Below are 23,316 nucleotides of genomic sequence, written 5' to 3'. Positions count from 1 at the left end.
GGAGAGCTAATGGGCGCCGCTGAACTGTCTTTTAATTTACTGAGAATTCTTCTTTGAACGCAGGCATATTGACAAGGTGGCAATCACTCATAAGGGCCCATTCTCCACCCAACATATTGTTGGAGGGCCCACTCTCTCTATGGGCCCCCCACTTCCAGGTCCCAGTGCAACCACACTGCCTCACTGCCTGGACTGTCTTTGTTTACACCCCCGTCTCCTCTTCATTTTCTGGTGACATTCAGATCCACTGTCCATTCCATGGGACGGATATTTTTGAAAAAATCCTGAGTAAACACAATAAATCTTTCATATGATTATCAACATGTATAAGTAATATAACATTCATGTTTACCTTTAACACGGTTTAAACACAATTAATGTACCTTAACAATATGATTTAGAGACCGAAACATGCCTTGAGCTTCCTCCTTGCTTCATGATCAGCCACGCTCCTTAACAAAGGGAGTGCAGCTCTATTGCAGTCTACTTTAGATGATGAGGAACACTTTGATTGGTTTATAGACATCCCAACATAGGAGTCAGGCACACATCCTAGAAAAGTTATGTCCATTGGAAAGGACAGAGGATTTGAAGGGGATTATTTAAAGAGTAACAAGGCAAAAAGGCAGCAGTAGGACACGATTAAAAAAAAAATAATAATAATTAAGTTAGAAATTCCAGTATTGTGACAACACTACTATATACATTAAACGTGTTGAGATCTCTGTGAGAGTTCAGCAGGGAGCAAAGATGCCACCTTGTGTCGTAGACTGCTTTCTCCATTTTCAGCAGCATCATGATTGAGGCGGACGCTGTTTCCTCGGCTCAGCCGTAAAGAATCTGAGTTCACTGATGGCCTTAGTGTGCGTTAGTGAGAGGAAATGCTGACTTAAGCGCCCTAAGAGAAGAATCTCAGCGGATACAAAGATGTTTTCTGTGCCTTACGAAGCAGAGTTATGTGTTACTGTAAAATCTGCGCTTGGGATGGAAAGCTACATGCTGTCATCTACTGTTCATTTTGGGCAAACACAGCACAGCACAGCACGCTCCACTCTGCCTTCAGAAAAGCCACAGATGCTTTTTCAATGCAGACAATAAGACACAAAACAGCAAATGTAGATTTAGTGTTTTAATTATTATGTCCTGTATAATTGCATTGGCAGTTTTTTTTTTATCATAATGAATTGTGCCCGATATTTAAGGGCAAAACAGTGGTTAAAAAATATAATCATGTTATCAAATATAAGACTGTTCTCATTATTACACATATTCCATATACAGTTATTGAACACATATAGTTTTTGAATACAGACTCTAACATGTAAAAATGTATCATGACTAACCCATGACATGTGACTACAGGATACTGATATTATGATAAACACATTCACAGAGCATGAGAAGGGAATAATGCTGATTCAGACCAGGACTGGAGAGACAACACTTTCCCTCTCTCTACCCTCTCTGTCCTTGGTCCAAAGCAAACTCTGTACACTTGACTACATCTCTGTAACATTGGTTGATTTGCACTTGAGGTTTCAAGCAAGCGTTTGGTCAAGGTTGTGTAAACAGTTTTGAAAGGCACAAGATTATGCTCCGCTCTGTACATCTGTTCATTCTGTGGAAAGAGAAAAGAGGAATGTTCTCCATTGGCACCAGGAGGAGTATGTTCTAATCCACAGCAATATGACAGTCCCTCGCCAGCATCTGCAAGATACCTGCTGATATCTGAGATATTATCCTATGCAAATAATTACATACATAGTGCATTCCCTTTCTTATACCAAGCCGCACCGTTCCTGCCTAACTCAAAGCAACAAATTTCCAATATCCCATTTCCAGTTTATTAAGCTATACAGTATATTCAAGTATTAAGAGACCCATTGCAAAGTCTTAAAAAGCTAATTCTAAGCTTAACTCTCCCGCTACCAAGCAACGAGAGCTAAACTGCTTTTAAGGCAAACATTTGGAATAAAATATGATATGAACCCCCCCCCCCCCCCCACCCCCCAGACTCCGCACAGCATTGGATTGCATTAGTATGTAGAAAAAGCCACTGGTTGGTGTTTGTAAAGTTGTTCTCTTTACAAACAAGCTTTTAAACAACCTCTGACTCATGCCGCGCCAAAGCTGGAGGCAGCGTGGCTCCACATGGGCCCTGGAAATGGAACCTGAGCCACAGCACACACACAGAAAAGACAACAAAAGGTGAGGATTATAGGTTAACAGGTGAAAGATCACTCATTCTGTGCATCCCATGTCTCTTTAATCGCCTCCATGTTTGCTGAACTTGCGTCTTTTCCTTGAGTCTAGTCCCCACCATTGTGGATGCACGGAGAAACACAAGGAAACCATGCGAGGAGAGGTGACACAAGGAATTATATTTTTGGAGACATTAGTAGGGGTGTGCTATTTCATCTCATTCTGTTACTGGTATCATTTTTAATATCATATGAAAAATTCGGTAACACTTGAAGGTATCTACATAAGGGTGACATGACACTGTCATAACTATGACAGAACCTGTCATGAACATTATGTACATGTCATAAATGTTTATGACTGTTGTCATTAAGTGTCATTCGGTTTTTGTAATGACAAGTTGACATTGTTTGGGTTGTCTTGATTATATCAACTTGACATTAATCAAAGTGACATTACCAGAAGTTGTCTTTGTCATGACAAGTTGACATTAAATATGTTTGGAAAGTCCTTACTTTGACAACTTGACATTAACCAGGATGACATATTGTCATGACAACTTCACATTAACAAGAAATGCACCTTTTTTTGTGTTTATGACAAGTTGACATAATAATTATTACTGTTATGACAAAGACATCTTCTGGTAATGTCATCCGGGTTAATGACAACTTGTCATCATAAGGACATCCCAAACAAACCTAATGTCAACAACTGACAACTTCTGGTAATGTCACTTCGATTAATGTCAAGTTGTCATAATCAAGACAACCCAAACAATGTCAACTTGTCATTACAAAAACCGATTGACACTTAATGACAGCAGTCATAAACGTTGATGACATGTACATAATGTTTATGACAAGTTCATGACAGTGTTATGTCATAGTTATGACAGTGTCATGTCACTCTTATGTAGATGCCTCCAAGTAAAGTGTTACAAAAAATTCTTACTGTGGTACTCATGATATATCATTATAAGTCATACTGTTACCCACGGCAATAACAAGCATGGCTGAAAACGAAATTATTACAGACTCTGCGGTGGTTCCACAAAGAGGAGCAGCTTCAGTAGTGTGGAATAAACTGTGGCGTCCTGAATGTTTTCTCAGACTCTTTTAGCTATTTTGATTCAGAGGGAACTCATTCAGCGGCTCCTCTGGCAGCAGCACAGCGTCTCTCCCTCTCCTCTCTCAAGTCGGTGTCGTCAAGTGATTTTGTCATAAACCTCTGGTAATGTGGACCTAAGTGACGCTCACAGCTCGACAATAAACTCCATATATGTGAATGTGTGATAGTTGTGGTATCATAACAGCCTGTCACAGGTTACAGTGTGATGATTAGAGGAGAAATGGCAGAGCATAAAGGTCCAGGTGGAAAAAAAACTCAATCATTTAGGATTTTAATAAAAGAAGGAAATCACCTGTTGATTTATAGAAATAGATCCCAGGGGACATTTTTTGTATTTGGGAAATGTTTAAATGTGGAATTAGTGGTAGATTTTATTTTGTACACAAAATCTGAATCTCACTCTGAGTTACTGTGGTTGTTTACAAACTAAAGAAATGAGAGATCACTTTAGTTTAGTTGTTACTGAATATTTGAAGGCAAACTGTAAAACTACATCACTTGTTTTGTTGCAATTCCATTTTCTTAAATTAATAATATAGATATGTGTTGTTGTTGTTTTTTTTACCAGTTTGTCATATTGTTAAGAATATCGTTAGCACAAATATACCCTGAAATATCGTGACATTATTTTAAGGCCATATCACCCACCCCTACAAATTAGACCTCCTTGCCTCTAAAGCATCACATGAAGCAACATCCGTTTCCTATGACACCGCAGCTGATCACAGATGGATCAGATATCAGTCAGCGTCAACAGCACTAGAGAGCTGGTGGTGTTTGCATGTGTAGTAATACAGGCACAAAGCGGCAGTGTCTTCTCTCTGTTTGACAAACACCTGCACATAAATAACCTGCTTTCTTTATTTATACTGTGAACTGTGTCCTGCTCAATGCATTTACATTATCTATTCATTTTTTGCCTCTGTATTTATTCATAAATGGTGGTGAATTCATAATTTTATAACCTATAATATGATTATGGTGATCACTCAACACTGGAAATGATTTATTATGCTAAATGTTTCAGGGAAAATATTATGTAACTTATCAAACCTGACACTCCAAATTATTGGCCTCACGTGTGACTGAATAGATATGACAACGAATGATGTCAAAAGCGTTTCTAGCCGACAGAAAGACTCCCTGACTTCAACTGCATCTATAATGAAAGTTAATGGGGGAAATAACAGCTAATAAAAAGAAAAATCTGTCTAATAAATGCAGAAATTTAAACAGCTGATTTATTTTTATTAGATGGTAAGTTAAACTTGTGAGTGACACTTGAGTTTAATCTGTCTTCAGTCCGGCATGAAACTCCTGTGATGTTGTGATCAGATCAGTCCAAACGGTAACTGAGATCCAAAAAGGGTTGCTGGCCGATAAAAGACATGCAAGTTGCTCCATCTCCTCGCTCATCGCTCATCAGAGCACAAATAAGAGCTCTGACACAGCCTTCAAGATGCTGCACCAGAGCGACTTCTGGTTAAAGCGAGGGGCGAGAAAATGTTAAATAAGAGACATGGGATGCACCCATTGATTCAACCTAACAAATACTGGGAATGGGCCTGAATGTTGCTCATGCTGCCAGTGGATGGCACTAAATACCAACATTTGCATGCATCATTATCCACTGGTCTAGTTTGCCTTTTAATTCATGTATTTTCATGCTAACTTCATTCATTATAGAACCAGACAGGCAGCATCTTTTTCAACACTCAGTTACTTACGTGAAGTACTCCGATTTTGGAGTAGGATTTGTGTTAAATTCCGCCACCGGGATGCCCCTCGATGCAATCTGGGGGCCAAACATGGCTGCTGGGTAAACGATTGAAGACGTGCCCACCTAGAGGTTAACATCAGGGAGCGATGACACCGGTGTCAGCTTAAGATCTACAGTATGTACAGTATTGTATTTCAGCTCTAGTCCTTGATTCTAAACAAACACTGTTTTATGTAATATTACACAAGAGGAGAATATATGACATGTATGCATGTCAACATGAGGATGACTCACCACCAGACAGAGATCACATGTTTCCATCTCTTTCTCCACTTTGGTCAGGATGTGAGAGTCCAGGGTTTCTCCAAAAAACACCAAGTTGGGCCTCAGAAGACCGTGGCAGTCAGGTTCGCCGCACCTTGATACAGCAGCGATAAACAGTTGGAAGATTAATTGTGTTACTCTGCATTTATCAAAGAATAATTAGCCACGACACAAAGGTGTAAATTCACACATATGTATTTGCACTTGTTGTGTGGCCAGAGGTGCAACATGCTTGACTTTTAAAATCCATAAAGAACAAAGAATGATGATGATGTAGAAATTAAAAATAACTTCTTGTTATATTTGCTGAATTTTCACAGCAGTGCATGAGACAGATAGTCTGTGAAAAAAATCTTGTTCCTCCTCCTCCTCGTACTGCTTCAAATGACACTTCCTAGAGTCCACCACAGCTTAACTAAAACAGCCAATCAGAGCTGAGATGTGTCTAACACAGCTGTCAATAATGTCAATCACGGCTCATGAACTGCGGTCAAACTGTCAAACTAGACAGCGCTAATAGAATGCTTTCAGAAAGATATTTTAGTGTACTGTTTAGCTGTGAAATGAGACGTTTTGTGACCCACCTGCTACGTTGGAAACAGTCAAGCCAATAACTAAGCACCGCCCACCAGCTGGAGCAAACTCTCTAATTTTCGAGCTAAACAGTACACTAAAATATCTTTCTATAAACATCTGACATTTCTTTTTCACTTAAATCTTTATTAAAATATTTTTTGTGACACTGACATGTCGGTTACAACAGGATAATAAAATTATTTAAAAATAATAAAAGCTAACAAAACAAAAACTTCTTGGGTAAACACACATTTTTACATCTATTGACTATCATTCCAATCCTGTGTTGTCTTTTTGAGTCTTGTATAGAATCCATTTATCCCATTTTCTTTCTAGTTGTGCTTCTTGTAGTCTCAGTATGTGCTTACATTTCTCTATTAAAAAGATTTCTTCCACAAGTGTTAGCCATTGGCCCTTTGTTGGTGGTGTTTCTTTACCTCAGTTCCTAGTTAGCTTTCTTGCTTGCTACTAGCAATATTTTGATCAAATATCAATCATTAGCAATAATATTTTCTTCAGAAAATGTACACAGATAAAGCACCAAACAACTGTTAGGAACATCATATCCTAGTATGTGCTGGAGCTCTTTAAGACATCTGACATTTAACAGAATCCTGATACATATTTACCTGCGCTAAGGAGGTTATGTTTTCGCCAGTGTTGGTCTGTTTGTTTGTCTGCAAAATAACTCAAAAAGTTATGAACGGACTTTGATGGGACAAATTATGATAAAATTTTGGTGGTGATCAGTTGAAGCAAAGTGGATAAAATAATAAATAAAGTCTATCGTCTGACAGCCTCAGCAGCAATTCCAATTTCTAAAGACGGTAAAAATAGCGCCATCTGGTGGCCGGAAAACACGTCTTGTTCTACTTGCTAAATATAGTTGTAATTCTAAAGTTGAAATTAATGTTCTGTGTTGGGAAAAAAGAAAGTGAAAAATACAAAAAAACATTAGATTCTGTGTTGGTACAAAATAAAAACAAAATAAATACACCACAGTGTCTCCATGGTGAAGGCATATATAACCTAATAATCATAGTGATGCAAATAACTTAATTGTGATGCAGGCTGTAAAATCTGATGCAGAGGGGGAGGGAATATCGCCTACTTGGTGGAGGTCTGCACTTTCTGAGTGCTTTTCTAGTTGATAGTGCTGCCTAGTTTGACAGTTTAACTGAAATTCACGAGCAGGGATTGACATGACTGACAACTGAATGAAAGCATCACTTTCTTGCTGTTCTTTATTGTTCAACAGTATAACCCATGTTCCTTTTTTGTATGTGCATTTGAGCTAAAACTCAATTTTTTGATCTGTGAATGTGCAACACTTAGCCATATTTAGCAACAGTTGCTAGCCTAAGGTCTCTGGGGAAAGTCAGAATTTTCATAGCAAACCACTACCTTCACATGGAAGCCCTGACTCCACCATCACTAATATGGGGATTGAGTGTAATTCCCAGGTTACCTCAATCCATTATAAAACTAAGTCCTGTGGGGCAGAGCTCCATAGAAATATTTTCTTCATTGAATTTGCACTCACAGTGATTTACTCGAGCAGCAGCTTGTTGCTACACCAGCACAACATAAATTCTATCAGTGAAAGAGAGGGAGGGTGCAAGTTCAAAAAATGATGACGCTGTTAGCCCAGAAAACCAAAGATCTATTGCTTGTGTTTATCTCATTAATGGAATACTCATTAAATCAAATTCTAAGGGAATAAAAAAGAATAGGTGGAACTTAATTAGATGCACAAGGAACTGCAACAGGTGGTGAGGGAGAGCTGGGACACAGAGGGCGCTGAGCAGGAAGGAGCAGCAGGTCCAGCAGCAGCTCAAAGCAGAGCAGGTGGAGGGTGGAGATGCTGGTTAATACAACTCATGTCTCACAAGCATACCAAATTAATTCCACTTAATCTCTCTTATCTGAAGAGCACAACTGGTATTACACTGAAATTCCACCATTAATTGAACGTTAAGTTAATGTTTAATGACCGCAAACTGTCATCTCTTTGCTTTTGGTGTTATGGGATGTTCAGATATTTTGTTCCCTTGTTATATGACTTGTTTGCTGCCATAGATTTCTGTGCAACGCAGGTTCGTTAATGCTAATCGTTGCACCTGCTCTTTAACAGCAGGGAATTTTTCATGTAAATTAGCTCACAATTCCTCCTGATATTTGCACAATCCTCCCTCAGATGCATGTATAAATAGAGAGAGACACCTCAGTGCTGCCATGAATGCACCAAAGATGACAGGTAAATTGTGTTTTCAGGCTGGTGCACCTCTTTAAAGGCAGAATGAGTATGAGTATGGTTTGGATGCAGTTTGTAAACGCAACATTTAAAGTTGGCCCCTCCTCCCCGGCTCAACAGCTCCTCCTTGCTTATGATCTGGCACATGGTCGCTATGTTTTTATAGAGTCCCGCCCTCACACCCTGCGAATTAGGCACCGCTGCATAAAGGTTGACGCATCAAGCACACAGCAGATTAAAAAAATGCATCCCCTCTGTTAACCTGCCATCCTCTTCCATCCCCTGAGTCCAGACCCTGACATCATCCTATCCCATAACCAATAAATCATTGAGAATTATTACATTTTAATTGAATTTCTGCAGAGTTTTATGGGTTATGGGTTTATGGGCGTGTACTCCCACAGTGCTCAGGTGAGGCCTTTGCTTTATAAAAAGGTAGCGACCAAGTGCCAGACCATAAGCAGCAGGCATCCAAGAGACACAGCATCCAAAACATGCACATACGAAAATACATGCAAATTTTACTTTCACTTTCACTGGTGAGCGTTTTTACAAACAGTAACTGACAATCCTGCTCATCTATTTAAATCTGTGCATTCCCATAAGCATTGCCACGGAAGGGAGACGAGACCAAAGACAACAGTCAGAGAACTAAGTGAATCAGAGAGAAGTAATTTCACATGACGTGTTCTAAGGAGATACGAAGAAAACAAAAAATAGAGCTTTTGATCAGGAATGAACAGACTCTGATGTTGATTCTTCCCTCGGGCAGATCAAAACCAGTAGGTCACATCATATGATCAGAGATACTGGCAATTATAAGTGGCAATGTGAGCAGCACTGTGAGACAAAGCACGGGGCATCTTTTGAGCAAACGCACCCACTATAAACCAGCTGAGGGCACAGAAAATAAAATATTTTATATCGTTCAATTATTTAGTTTGTTACATGAAACCATACAAGGTACAACTCCAGTAAAGTGTCACAGAATCATTGAATCATGACGCAAGTTAGACATTAGACATGGTGGGGGCGTCCCCCCTGTTAAAAATTAACAAAGTGCCAACTGTGCTTGAGTCTATACATCACATTTAAGGAAAATCTGACTCATTCTGCCTTTAATAAGGGAAAACGCAAGGTGTGTTGTGCGTCAGAAAAGCAGTGCCAAAGGCTTAGTAAATCTGACCTCGGAGTTATTAATATGAAGTGACAGTAATCCCACCTTGGCAGTTTATCCACAGGAATCTGGGCATCAGCAACATCTGGGTGAGGTGAGCTGCACGTTAAGAGAACAAACACAGCGAGTTAAATGACACTGTACCCACACTGGGGTCAACCTGACGAGATCAGCCTACAAATCCTGCATGTTTATCAGTGTGTGTGTGTGTGTGTGTGTGTGTGTGTGTGTGTGTGTATACTCCAGAGGTGCTGCCTTTTACCCTTTGTCCTTTAGGGCAGCGCATATGGGGCTTCGCTTGTTCACGGTCACATGTCCACAACTCACACAGCGCGTCTCCATCAGATTGCCTGCGGTTACACACGCAAAACACAGCTGTTTTTCATTCAGGCCTGCCGGAGTCACAGAAAACATCTCCCTCACCACAGACAGTGTTGACAGTGATAGTTTTGTTTTTCTGACTCATACACAGTTAATTAAAGCAAGATTTTAACAAATAAAACAAGCACTTTTGCCACAATCCGCCCCAAAACGGTGTGAAAACAGAAAAGTCAGACAAAGCTGTCTTGTTAAGATTGAAATGCGAGAATCAACTCTTCAAATTATGTCATCAAACTTTTTGGAGTTGGGTGTACTGACATTAAATAAGTGACTAAACTCTGTGGGCTCATGGGATGTTTGTTTGAAAGACCAACAACTACAGTATGAATCACAAAATGATTCCATATTCCAGTAAAACCAGTGGATACACAATGGTGCAATCATAGCTTCCAGTAATCACTGACTACAGAGAGGCTTCAGAATTTCAGTTAGAGGCTGCTTCATTATTTTTTTATTAATCCTGATAGATAAATTAAAAGAACGGTGTGTAAGACTTGGGGGGATTTAGCGGCATCTTGTGGGGGGGACTGCAGATTGCAACCAGCTGAAACTTCTCCTGCTTAGCATTCCTTCAGTGTTAGGTTGTAACTGGGAGCCGAATTATCAGCAGAGGCCTCTTCCTCTCCATAACAAACGGACCAGGTGATTAAAACCAGTAAAAACACTGAATAAAATCGGTGTTTTGACGATGACATTTGGCATGTCCAAGACGGGCTGCTAGCCTAGCAACTGCTCATGTGTGCTCACCTTTTTCTCCAATAACTTAAGATCCAGACGCTCAGAGGGAATTCACGAGGAGTAAGGTTATCTGCAGAGGTCTCAAGGGACCATAAACTATGATGGCCCTATCGAGAGCCATTGTTTGGTTTGTGCGTTCTGAGCTACTGTAGAAACATGGCGGTGCAACATGGCAATCGCCATGGTTGAGGACCTATGTAGACATAAACAACTCATTTTAAAGTAACGAAAACACGATGATTTTTGTTTTCACACACTAAAGAAAACATACTAATTATATAATATTCCATTTCTGCCAATATATCCACATAAATCCTTCACACTGGACCTTAATGTCTTTTTATTTTACCCTCCCTCAGCATTTTTGTCTGCAGATGGCAACTTGTTCAATCGTAAACTTCAAAAGAAAAACACATCAGTTTATTTTTATTATTTTTTCCTATACAATTAGTACTCAGTGCAACAGAAAACTTCCTGTGAAATTTCACTATTTCGTCTCACCGTGAACCTTGAGCACGTGTTTGGACCCAGCCTGTCGGTGCAGGTCGTCGATGCACTGGGTGATGACGACCACTGAGCGTCCCTGCTTCTTCAGCCGGGCCTCACACTCTGCTATAGCCAGATGGGCAGTGTTGGGTTTCTTGCCCAAAGTCATCTCCCTTCTGTAGTGGTAGAACTCCCAGACCCGTGACGGGGTGCGGGAGAAAGCCTCTGGGGTCGCCAGGTCCTGAGGATGCATCAACAGAGGCATGTTTTAGGTAGAGGGTAGTAATCATAAGGGTAAGATTCAGAGGCAGGAATTGCACAGATGCTAAAAGCAGCATAGATTAAGTTTAAACACCTAAATTAGGGAGCAGATTATGATTTTTTTTGTATGAAAGACTATTTTCAATTCGTTCCTGGAGGTAAGTCTTGCTGCAGCCCACGACAAGCATCCAGATTATGCAACATACACCACTTCTCTCTTTACTGGCTGTTGCTGCTGAGATAAATCCACTGAGCTGTGAAGATGTATTATGTAAACATTAAGTACACCCACTCCACAGCAAGAACTCTGAACCACAGCTGGAAATTAGACCAAACACTAAACTTTGACCTAAATAAAATAAAGGACAATAAATAAATAATACAGCCACGCAGAAGTGTGTGTGTTTTGCTTTTTCAGAAATTACCTGAGATTGCCACTTTCTCCACTTCTCATTTTCTCCCCTGAAGGTTGGTACTCCACTCTCTGCACTCACACCAGCCCCTGTGATGATTGCTATGTGCTTGGCTCTGGAAAAGACCTCGCGGAATTCAGACATGTCTGTCGGAAAAGCAACAGAAAATTAAGTGCTTTTTAATTGTCTTGATATGTTTTGTTACTACTGATCATTCTTAACTTCTTGTCGTGATATTTAGTAAGAGGTTTAATTTTTCTGAGACTACATGTAGAAATATTAAAGTGTTTTTCGGTCTCAGTCACAGACTTTGCATTAGTGGAATCAGGAACAACTGATTTGAGAAAGAGGTCTATTTATGTGTCTGTACCTTTTTGTGAGGCGTCACAAAAACATTCAATTTGAACATTTCACTGAATAATTATGCACAGTGCCTGCCAAGAAGGATGCACCAATATTGACTTGACACAGCAGCAAATCAGCATTATATAAATCTAAGAGTCTTTTTTTGCTTTTCTTACCTGAGTTGGGTCTCGCTGTATCCACCAAATGTCCTCTCGACACATGAGTGGAGCACATACGAAGACCAAGAGCAAACACAGCTCGATTTTGGAGCAGCATTGTCACTGTTGTTACAGAAGAAAGAGAACACAAAATGACAAGAAATTATCATGAAGTCCCTCTTTTAACTCATACCTTTAGTCGTCAACCTGGTGGTCTGCACGACATGCATTATGACTATTCTGTACTTAACTCTTCCTCACAAACTCATGTTGTGCATCCAAGCAAACCCACACAAAGGTCCCAAGGACAGCAAATACGTCACACTACATTTGAGACATATGTGGGTCTGCATGTTATGCAAAATGAAAATCATATTGCGATTATTTTGACAGATATTGTGATGGCAAAATGAGTCACAATTTTAGCGGGAATGGTCATTTCTGCATTTCATTTTCACTGAACAAAAGAAATATAAAAATGCTAATATGATTTTTTGCTGGTGTACCAAACACGCATGTTCCCTTACATTTGGAATATGACTAGAAGACCTTTACCAACAAATTCCAACTCCTGCAATTTGGATATTGCACTTGGCCATATTGCAATTTCAATCATATGCCTATATGCACATGGTGTAATAGTGTGGCCATAAAGAACAGGCCGTCTTGTTTTGTTTACTCATCAGTAGTTGCAGTGATAGGTGGGAAAAGCACATACTCAACAGTGCTCCGAGATATGACACTTTGGAGTTATTTTAAATGGGGAATTCAATAGAGCTAAGCCTGTGTATGTGCAGCTGCCTCACTATAACATCACTTCAACATGTGAAACTGCCCATAGCGCACCAAAGGGAATGCCAAAATCTCATGGCACACCTGTATTTATAACCATGCACAACAGCCTCTGTAATGTGTTTTATCACTCTTATCATGACATATGTTTGTATTTTTTACTCATATCAAATAACAATTGACAACCAACTATAACTCATGAAGAATTCATTTTAAACCTTTTAAAATTACATCAAAGCACCAATAACACATCAGTTTAAATGGGAAATAATGACTCCCATGTGTGAACGGTGAAAAAAATAGGTTCCCTGTGAAGGTTTTCATTTCAATTTCTTGTTTAAAATGTCATTGTAAATAATTACAACAAAATTCAACGCATGGAATAAAACGGCAATCATTATAAAACTAATAAATAAATAATAAAGGAGGGGATAAGATATCATTCACACACACGCATGCTCACATACACACACAAGCAGTGCCAACATATGCTGTGAACATAAAATAAGTTCAAATTATTGCACATAAAATATATAAATGTATAAAGTTATTGTACTGGATGTAAGTATAAATATTAGATATTACTGGCTGTGTGAGTTCAGCAGCATTCAGTGTTGTTTGGCTACTTTCTAGATTAAATTAAATCAAATTTAACTTAATTTCATTTTCTGGGCAGAGTTTGCTTCTTTATTAAGAAATGGGTGTACGCAACATACTGCTACAGTCAATTACATATTCATTCATACATTTTTGTTTAATCCCAGTTGAATATTGCAATAACACTGTGTGGTTATCTTAAAACCCCCAAAGCACACCATTTGAGAGCCACTGAAAATGGATATCTGCAGGAAAGCACGTAGTGAGGCTGAGCAATCAGAGCAGTGACATTCTTATCTCCTACCCTGCCATTGCAACAGAGCTGAGGAAGCCTGGTTATTGGCACTAATACTTATATCAATGCGTTTAGAAATATGGGTTGAAAGTAAAAATAAGAGGCAGGTTTAAAACGGCCTACAAAGACAAACTAGCAAGGACAATAAGATAACTGGGTGCGCCCTGCATGCAAGCCTGAACACACAGGACTTGCCTACTGTGTCTAAACAGGTTTTGCAGGCTGCCATGTTAATGCATAAAGACTGAAATCCATCTGAGTCAAATACTTATGCACATATTCTGCATATTTCCGCATGTTAACAGCTAAGTTGCATCACGGTTGCCGCTGTTTGCCCTTTAAACGCCTACACACCGTTTTCCTGTGAGGCAACCTGCAACTTCATGTCTTTATCTTGACAGTAAAGGTATTTAACTTTAGCTGACACGTTCACAGTCCTTTACACACTCTCAAAATGCACAACGTTAGCATACCGTCGCCTTTAGCATCGTGAAGCGAGTTAGCTAACATAGGGATTAAATCTTGCACTGCTCTGTCACATTAGCAGGAACTACCGCGCGCATCCAAACATGTTTATTTACTAGTGATATCAGCTGAAAACAACACCCACACATGCGTATTTAAATCACCTTACCTTTGTAACTCAAATGTCCTTACCTCTCTTTATGGTATTCGCACTTTTAGGAGCGGAAAGTCACGCCGAGTTTGCTTGTTTACCTCTATCACTGCAATTATTATGAGAGGCCGTAAACACGCCGCACTGTCGTAAATCCGCGCGCTGAAAAATGCACATTAAACTGGAAAAAAAAGTGCAGTTCAGCAGCGCCATCTGGTGGTGGAGAGGTGTAACTGTGGTTCATTCAGGATGATTCATTCATTCCCCAAGATAGAGAGAGAGAGAGAGCACTTCATACTCCACCATTAAAGTCATACTGTGCTTTTACTGCATATCTATTTGTTTGTTATGCTGCCCTGCTGCAAAATGCAAAATGGTGTTGCTTTTTCGGGGATAGAAAAGATCTGAAGTGATCACACATCACATAGAGCTGCAGTGGTCCCCACTGAATGTCTGCCATGTTATGCACGGGCGGACTATGAGACAATAGGGCAGGATACACAGGCTTTGTGGTGGCTTTGTCTCTTTTTACATTGTTTTTTTACACCTCTTCGCAATCTTGATGCATCTTTTAGTCATTTTGTGCCTCTTTAAGGTATTTTTTGTCATCTTGTGGTCGCTTTGTGCCTCTGGAAGTGTTAATCTGAGCTCCTTTTTACGAGTAAAGTCCAGGGGGAGGCCTGGCACCTGGAGTCCCCTGGGCCTGGTCCTCCAGCAGGCCTGTTCAGTTATTCATCCATAATATTATTGTAGCCCATATCTTCTTCTGTGGTTCTCACATTAACCATTACATTTAAGTGTTAAATTTTGTAATCTTATCATCATTATCATTATTGCTTTCCCATCTTTAATAGTTTTTTTCTTACAAATTAGGCTGTAAATTATATATAATCAGACTTAATCATATTTTTGAAGTGTGTTATCAGTCTATAACTTTGCACAACAATACTGCCAATACTTTACTTAATTTTAGTCAGGCCAGGATAAAATAAATACTTCTGTAGGCAGGGGCAGATTATTAGACAATGGGCCCCTGGGCACAGATATGCAGAAGCCACCCCATGTTTCCTAAGGGAGCAAGAGGCATACCTTATAGTTGTGTAACCCTACTTTCTTGTTCAGTTGCGTTCTCCAGTCCCTCTGGCTTGTAGGTAATAAGCAAGCGACAGATTCTCTTGTTTTGTTTCTTTAATTCACACCAACATATGTCAAGACAGCATATATCAAACTTCACTCTCAACTGCAGCACATGTTAACCCAGGTCTGTTACGTCAACGCCTGTCCCCTGCAAAACAATATCACACAGGAACTATAGCTAGTTACTCATACTCTCACTTGAGGCAAAGGGGACTAACTAAAAATAGCAATTTAAAGGTACACATGAACATACCATAATATTTAAATTAGTAGCCTGGGCTATTATTTGCCTAAACCAGATTTGGGGCAGGCGTTTATATGAGACAGGCTTTTAATTCCTCTCACACAAAGCTGCTGCACTGCAGAGACGGGAAATACAATCAAAGTGTTTATTTAAACCAGTGTGAATATTACTTGTTTATATAATGTTGGTTTTGAATGAAGTAGTAGTAGTTTTTTTGCCTCTCTCTTGTTTACCAGCCCAGTAAATCTGAATGAATTACCGTCTTCTTTGGTGCTCATGGTTTCAGTAAAATGAGCTGAATGATTGACTTGTGGAGAATCTTTGCATGCACGATCTAAGCAGCTAATTAACCTTAGCTTCAGCAGGCAGCAAACAGCCCGGTTTTATACATCCAAAAGAAAAAGTATAAAAATGAACGACATGGTAACCAGACCGGGCGTCTAATTGAGACTAGTGTTTATTTAAAGTTTTACGGTATATAACTAAAATTATAGTTGAAGTGCTTTGAATGATAAAGGAATAGTTGCTGCAAGTAATAATACAAATTAAATCTGTAAGTCCGAAATAATAATGTGGAATTATGCCTGCCAAAATATGCCATAATATTCTGTAACACATAAATTAGTATGGTGACTTAAGTAACTATAATAACCCACAAATATAATATGCACAGTAACTATGGTTACGGTTGTTTAGCCTCATTTTGTGTTGTTGGTTTGCATCTTTTTGTAGTTGTAATGCATGCTTTGCGATTTTGTGTCTCTTTCCCAGCCAGCGTTTGTATGTGGGGCCCATGTGGGTGGTAAATGAGCTGAAAAATGGGCCCTATATGGGACTGTCCACAGGCTCCATATTGGCCCCATGACATTTACCCACATGGGTGGCTTTACTCTGGATAAGATGCCCATTTCAAACCCATACCCACTTTGTATTCTGGTAGCCCCAGCATGATCCATGTGGTGTCCACTCGGGTAAACACACACATATGGGCAGTTGGCATGGGGCCAATATGGAACACGTGGACATTTCCAAATAAGGCCCATTTTTCAGCCCATTTACTACCCACAGGGGCCCCACACACATACGTTGGATGGGTTGTGGTTGTTTTGCTTCTTTTTGTAGGTATTTTGTGTCTCTTTGCAGCTCCTTTGCATATCTTTGTGGTCATTTAGAAACTCTTCCTGGTCAGTACAAGTTAATATGAGTGACAGTTTGCAGATTAGACTCAGGAGGCCCCCTTGCACTTTGGGCCCCTGGGTCTGTCCCCCGGTAGGCACGTTTAGGAATCCTTCCATGACTGTGGGCTGTGTCTAAATCAGTAGGTAAAGCCTGTGACTGTAGTTTGTGAATGAATGTTGACCACATACAAATCAATACATTTGATCTAAATGTGAGGAGTGAGCATAACATTGCCCATATATGTCCATCCTTATATTTTTTTCCTCACGTTGTATCCATGCCACCAACGCCTCCCTGTCTCCCTCCCTCTCCCTCTCTCAGTGTGTGTGTGTGTGTGTGTGTGTGTGTGTGTGAACTCCCTCCTCCCCATCAATAGCTACCTCTCAGTGTGTGAGTGGCTGTGGTTCTGCGTCTGCCCAAGTCGGCCGGCAGTCATCCCTGGACACTGGTTCAAATTGATGGCGACCACTCCAGACAGCAGCACAGACCGCAGACCCATACGGAGACTCCGCTCCAAGAGCGATACCCCATATCTTGTTGAAGCCAGACTCTCCTTCAACCTGCGGACAGGTAGGCGCACATCCATCCGTCCTGTGGCCCCCAAATCTTTTTTAGATGTTTTGCCTGATGTCTTCATGTGGGTGGACCAGGAGGGGGATTATAGCTTCAGATACGCGCCTAGTTTACGCGAATGAAAAATTACAACAGTGTCCCCACAGGCTTGTATTCCCGTGGACTGGTGTTATAGTTTCCTGTGAAATGCAGCCCTCTATAATTTATTAATGGATAGCTCTGAATATTCTTGTTAGGCAGGGGGAAATGTGACTGAAATATTATGCAACTTTGTAGACTAAGGCTGGTGGTTATTCTGACGTGTCTGACGCAAAGACACCAAGGGAGTCCACATATTAAGCAGCATTTTTTTTTTTTTTTGTACAGCTTTAAACGCCGCTCATGTGTGAATTTTGGTTTCGTCAGCGCTGGGTAATTTGTACCACTGTAATTCAACGCAGTTATATAATATGAAGAAGCTTCAACGTGACCTGTAGTAGCCAAAGCTTTGACTGTGGTGCACAAAATGTGATGGGATGTCCGGTTTGGTCAGCGTTTTGATGTAGATTTTAATCGCCGCATTTTTAAACAGTTGAAATAGATCCCGCGATGATGCTCGTGGTGAATAGTCCTCTGTCTCCATCACCCTTTACAAAGCGTGTTGCATCCCCTGTTACCATGGTGACTTGGCATTTTATGCTGACTGAGTCAACAGGATTCAGATCTTTTGCACTACAGTGTTATTAAGACACACGCTGCATCCAGCTGCCTGGGCTACAGATCTCATGGTAGTCATGATAAGGTTTATTAAAAGGATTGGGGAGATGGTTGAAGCAGCCACAATCAGCATTTGCTTTTCTCTTATTAGTCTCATCCATCTTGACACACCAGTACTTACAGTTACATCTATGAATAGCTTGTTTTGTCTGACTCTCTCTAAAATTACAAAGACATCAGCAGAGAAATGCAGCAAATCTTCATCACACTCGAAAGACTTGATTGCAAATCAGTCAGTTAGCTAATCATTTCAGCACATATGTGTTTAAATGTAGATTGACTTGTGTTATCTCAAGTGAGGACAGTAGCAATCTAGACCAGTGGTTCTCAACCTGGGGTCAGTAGAGCCTCAGGGATCCTTGTGGGAGCTCCAAAGGGTCCCCAGAAAAAAACAGAAATAATAACAATGCATTTTACGTATAGGCACCTTTCAAAGCACTCAAGGACACCTTACAGCACACAGTTAAAAAAACAAGCAGCAATGTATCCGTAGATCATAAAATCATACCATACCAAACCATAATTTTAATATTAGGTATAAAAGCACAAGTATCAATATGTGTGTCACCATTAAACCAGACTGAATATGCCAGCTTGAAAAGGTGTGTTTTCAGACTGGGTTTAAAGGTGGAAAGGGAGTCGATAGTGCGAATGTCGTGGGGGAAAGAGCTCCAGAGGCGGGGGCAGAGCAGCTGAAGGCTCTAGAACCCATGGTGGTGGTGGTGGTGATGGTGATGTGAGTTGGATTGCAGAAGAGGATCTAAGAGTACGGCAGGGTGTGTAGATATGAAGGAGCTCAGAGAGGTAGGAAGGGGCGATTATGAAGGACTTTGGAATCGATGCAACAAATACATTATTTTCACTATTTAATTTGCTATAGATGTGGGTACACTGTGAGTGCCCAAGGCAGAGTCATAAGCAGGGGGGCACATGCATTTGTACCCCCAAAACAAACATCGAAATAGTAGCAATACTTTTATTTTAACAAATTGCCAGAATGCGACTCATGCAAAAAGATGCAAGAAGTGGGTGGTGGCAGTGCGTAACCTCAAAAACAATGGTTGCAATCTGCCATAAAATGCAAAATAAAAGATTGAAGCAAATATGCACAGTTGAAGCAGAAGGTACTGTAACATTTGAACCAGAGATGCACCGATCCAGCTTTTTCAGTTTCGATACCGATCCCGATGCTGTGGCTTTGAGTATCAGCCGATACCCAATACCGATCCGAAACCATGGTTGACCCAAAAAGCTATATACCTTTACATGTAGAACAGAAAAGACTAGAGGCATCAGGCATTGATGACGACACAGTTCTTTCCTAAGATAAAATGAAACAATGACGTTGCTGGCGTCGCAATAGATTTATAGGGAAAGGATCGCCTCAGGTATAGGTTGCATTTTCCGATACGCGATCCATCTATTTTGATGATATCAGTGCTGATATTCGATCCAGATATCGGATCGGTGCATCCCTAATTTGAACCATAAATGAATGCATGAAAAAAGACCAAGTTGTTGCATAAAAATGAACCAGGATGCAGTAAAATTTCTTGATGGGACGACCCCTAGACCCTGCACTTAACACGTGTCCTTCCAAATGTTGAAAGAAAATCTACGCCCTTGGTTATAAGAGTGACTTATCACTTGCTCCACAGTTATCTCCTCAGCTATAGTCGACATCTGTAGAATTCTGCTTTTAATCATATCTGACAACCGAAATCTTTTCAGATGGAAGTCCCTGAAGTGATCAAACCTATCGTCCTATCAAACAGGGTTACATGGCCTAATGTGTTTCAATTAAAGGCTCCTTGACATGAAAAAGGTTGGAACCACTGGTTAAGATGCTCAGGGCTGAGGAGATTACGATCAAAGGGTCATCACTTTAGTCATAAAGTGACCGCACCGTTCTCCAGTGCAGCTGCTCCGTGGTTAAAAAATGTAGCTGCCAAGCTCCCAGGTGTGCAACACTAACCAAGGCGCTGCTGGAAAAGAGCAGTTGTGTTTCCCTGGATGAATGAATGTTGAATAAAAAAAGCCCCCCAGTATGTTTATCTCAGATAAGCCTCTGTAGTTCTCGGCTGCTCATGCCAATGAGCTGTTTGGCCTGTGGAGACAAGCTTGTTGTCAATGGCAGGACACTGTCATTTGTCTCTGTGCTCCTTTTTTTCCTTTCCCTACTCTACATCGAGCTCATACAAAGCATGAGGATGGCACGGGGGCGATTTGTACAACAGCGCTGTTGACTCACTTCCACCTGAAGAAGTGGAGCAGGCTTTCGCTTGCTTATTGCCAAGGAAACCGAAAGCCTTGTGGTTGCGAGCCCAGGTGCTTAATAATGATAAATGACCAGGGCTGCCAAGGATGTGAAACAAGAACTAAGCAATTATCTCTGTGTAGCTCTGGACAAGGCGATGGCTTTGGTTTCTCTCTGAGCCTTTTTCAGGGTCATTGTAATGGTTAAGCCTTATGTTCTATTTATGACTGTATCCATGTTTTCATCAATGAACTGCTGCTGAACAGAGAGCAGAAAACGCACTTTGGTATCTAACACAGTCCCGCTGTAATCAAGACACCGCCAGCGTCTGCCAGCTTCAACGAGACTGCGTTGTGTAATTTGTTTTTGATTCGTGGCGAGTTTGTGTGCGATTTGGAGATGAGTCGAAGGTTCGCAGCCAACTCGACTGTTCAGTGTTTAAACAGCTGATACTTTGCTTTATTCTGTGATGCTGAACCCGAGCTTAGTTAGCCCATGCATGGCTCAGTGGTGTCTATTGGGATTCAGTCGGACTTTTTTTTGCAGAGACAAGGCTGTAGCATACAAATGACATACTCTATGGGCCTCTAATGGAATCACGGTGCATGTATGAAACATTGCTTTATTGCGTTGACCTGCTTAGCGTCTGCACTAATCTAATTTGCCTCACAGTTAAATGGCCCTGCACACAGTCACAAAGACATAACAACGTAATGGCATCAGTTACTGTGCAGCTATCAACGATTGTGTCACCTGTCATGAAACATACAGGGTGTAGGTGTAGAGGGCTGGTTGACCTACTTCACAGGTTTTATTTCAATCATTACAGCCTGTTAAGAAGCATCTGGACCAACAGCTGAGAGATTACAGTGTTTGTTGAACTACAATCATTATTGTTTACGTCAGGATCTCGTCTTTGAATTTATACCCAAAAGGCAAAACATGTGTATTTGCGTGTCAGTGTGCGTGCATATTGGCCCCTTGTTAGTGCGACGTGCGCGTGTCGCCTGCTGACACAGCATCCGTCTCACTGGAAGAGGTTGTCTGTTTGTTTTTATTTGCTCATCATTCAGCAGCTCAACTACAGCCCCATCTGCTTTCTGTCTGCACACTCACGATAACACACAAGAAACTCTCCCAAGTACAGAAGCTAGCTCTTTTGATTTTCCACGAACATCTTTCTACCAAAGAGACCAGACATCTCGGGGTTTTCTAACATCTTTGCTCAAACAATCAACACAACCTTTTAACTTTGTGTCTCAATCCCGTCTGTCTCTGTATCTTACTCCTTTTTTTTGTAATGCTCCATGAAATTAATAGATGTCTGCACTGATTTTGACAGAAGACGGACTCACTGACTGCCTGGTGAAGATACAGTTGTGTTGCGAGTACTTCACATTCATGCTTTTATATTGTGATTTCACTAGTGAGAACCACGCCAAAACAATATGTCTTTAAATGTTTAATTGTAATTCAGCAGGAGTTAGTTGCTGAGGACTGGTGAATGGATGTAAGTGGAGGGTGCAGGTGGAAGAGGGATGTCTTGGAGATCGGGCAGAGGGAGACTCAGTGTGGGGGTTCCGTCTCAGGTGTTTTTCCATCCGAGCTGATTACAGGCCCCCCAGATGGTACCTAGAACGAGGCATGGGAGAGGTATGCACCTGATTAAATAAGAAGAGATGGGGGGAGAAAGGGAAAGAGGATGAAGGAATGTTGGTAGGGATGAGGTAGGGAGGATGATGGAGAGGAAATGGAGGGTGGGTGGAGCAATCACAAAAGTAGGTTTGGCATAGCCTCGCGTCACCAGGCTCTTCACGTAAGGCGAAGAGCCTGGTTTCCATTCACTCTGAATTTTGTCTGGATTCTGGTTCCGGTCTCGAGAGCGGATCCGGAATTCACCAAATTTACCAAAGTAAAAGTGTTCACCAAAGTAAAACTTTAAATTCTGGCGCACCATCGATTTACAATAAAAGAAAAAGTTTAACTTTATGGCTTGGGGCTTTTCTTGTAAATTATATTCTTTAAATTAAAAAGTTTCACCGCATTTTTATTAGCTTGGTGCTTTTATTTTGACGGAAAGGCGCATCCATCGAATTCCGGATCCTGTATTTCTCGCCCTAGCTCCGGTTCCTTACCAAAACTGCCACTAAACGGCCCCAGACTAGGTTTGGCAGGTAGTTAGACGTGTCGCTGAGGCGTGGCCCTGTGCCCGAACCTAAGTTAACAAATTAATTTTATCTAAACAGGAATAGCTGCATGGAGGAATTTTCTTCTCTTTTTTGCTTTTTTAATTGTGCTAAAAATGAGCAAAAAAGCCGTAATCTTTATTTACTTTTGATAAAATCAAAGTTCTGCACAAAGATCTTACTTCTAGCTATGACTATGGATGAAACGGTAAACGGTTTCGCGATTAACCGCAATAAGATTCCCAACGTTTACTATTAGCCTTCAAAAACTCACAGTAAATTCTGTCCAGCATAAACCAAAGTTAGCAACAGTCTCTGGGAAGCAGGCGCGGCGTGCAACATGGGTTTGTTTTGGTGTTCTTTTGTTCACAGAGAGAGCATACAGCAGGCAAACCCAGTGATGCTACTGGTCCCTTTTCCTCATCTACAGTGACACTGACACTTGAGCAAAGACAAGCTATCTTTAATGTTAATGCACATTTCATATGGTGTCATATGTTCACACAGGCATTGGCAAT

General features: G+C 40.7%; 2 protein-coding genes across 2 annotated transcripts in view; one reads left to right on the top strand and one right to left on the bottom strand.

Annotated features, from left to right (window-relative positions):
* Positions 1 to 1,116: 1,116 nt before the first annotated feature.
* On the bottom strand, positions 1,117 to 14,626 carry LOC126382935 (NAD-dependent protein deacylase sirtuin-5, mitochondrial-like). The gene is made up of 9 exons (XM_050033226.1): positions 14,508 to 14,626; positions 12,185 to 12,289; positions 11,676 to 11,809; positions 11,005 to 11,230; positions 9,647 to 9,734; positions 9,430 to 9,483; positions 5,348 to 5,471; positions 5,061 to 5,176; positions 1,117 to 2,171 (listed from the first exon to the last, which is right to left on the bottom strand). Exons 2-9 carry the CDS (start codon positions 12,282 to 12,284, stop codon positions 2,099 to 2,101), a joined length of 915 nt encoding a protein of 304 aa, XP_049889183.1. The 5' UTR covers positions 12,285 to 12,289; positions 14,508 to 14,626; the 3' UTR covers positions 1,117 to 2,098.
* Positions 14,627 to 17,497: 2,871 nt separating this feature from the next.
* The window catches only part of LOC126382929 (phosphatase and actin regulator 1-like), a 73,683-nt gene continuing 67,864 nt past the window's right edge, over positions 17,498 to 23,316 (top strand). The window contains exon 1 of the mRNA XM_050033217.1: positions 17,498 to 17,596. The gene's annotated coding sequence lies outside the window, so the exon portion shown is untranslated. The remainder of the gene's footprint in view (positions 17,597 to 23,316) is intronic.

The sequence above is a fragment of the Epinephelus moara genome, chromosome 21 (assembly GCF_006386435.1).
Source record: "Epinephelus moara isolate mb chromosome 21, YSFRI_EMoa_1.0, whole genome shotgun sequence".
In the NCBI taxonomy this organism is placed as follows: Eukaryota; Metazoa; Chordata; class Actinopteri; order Perciformes; family Serranidae; genus Epinephelus; species Epinephelus moara.
This window is presented reverse-complemented; position numbering and strand designations above follow the sequence as displayed.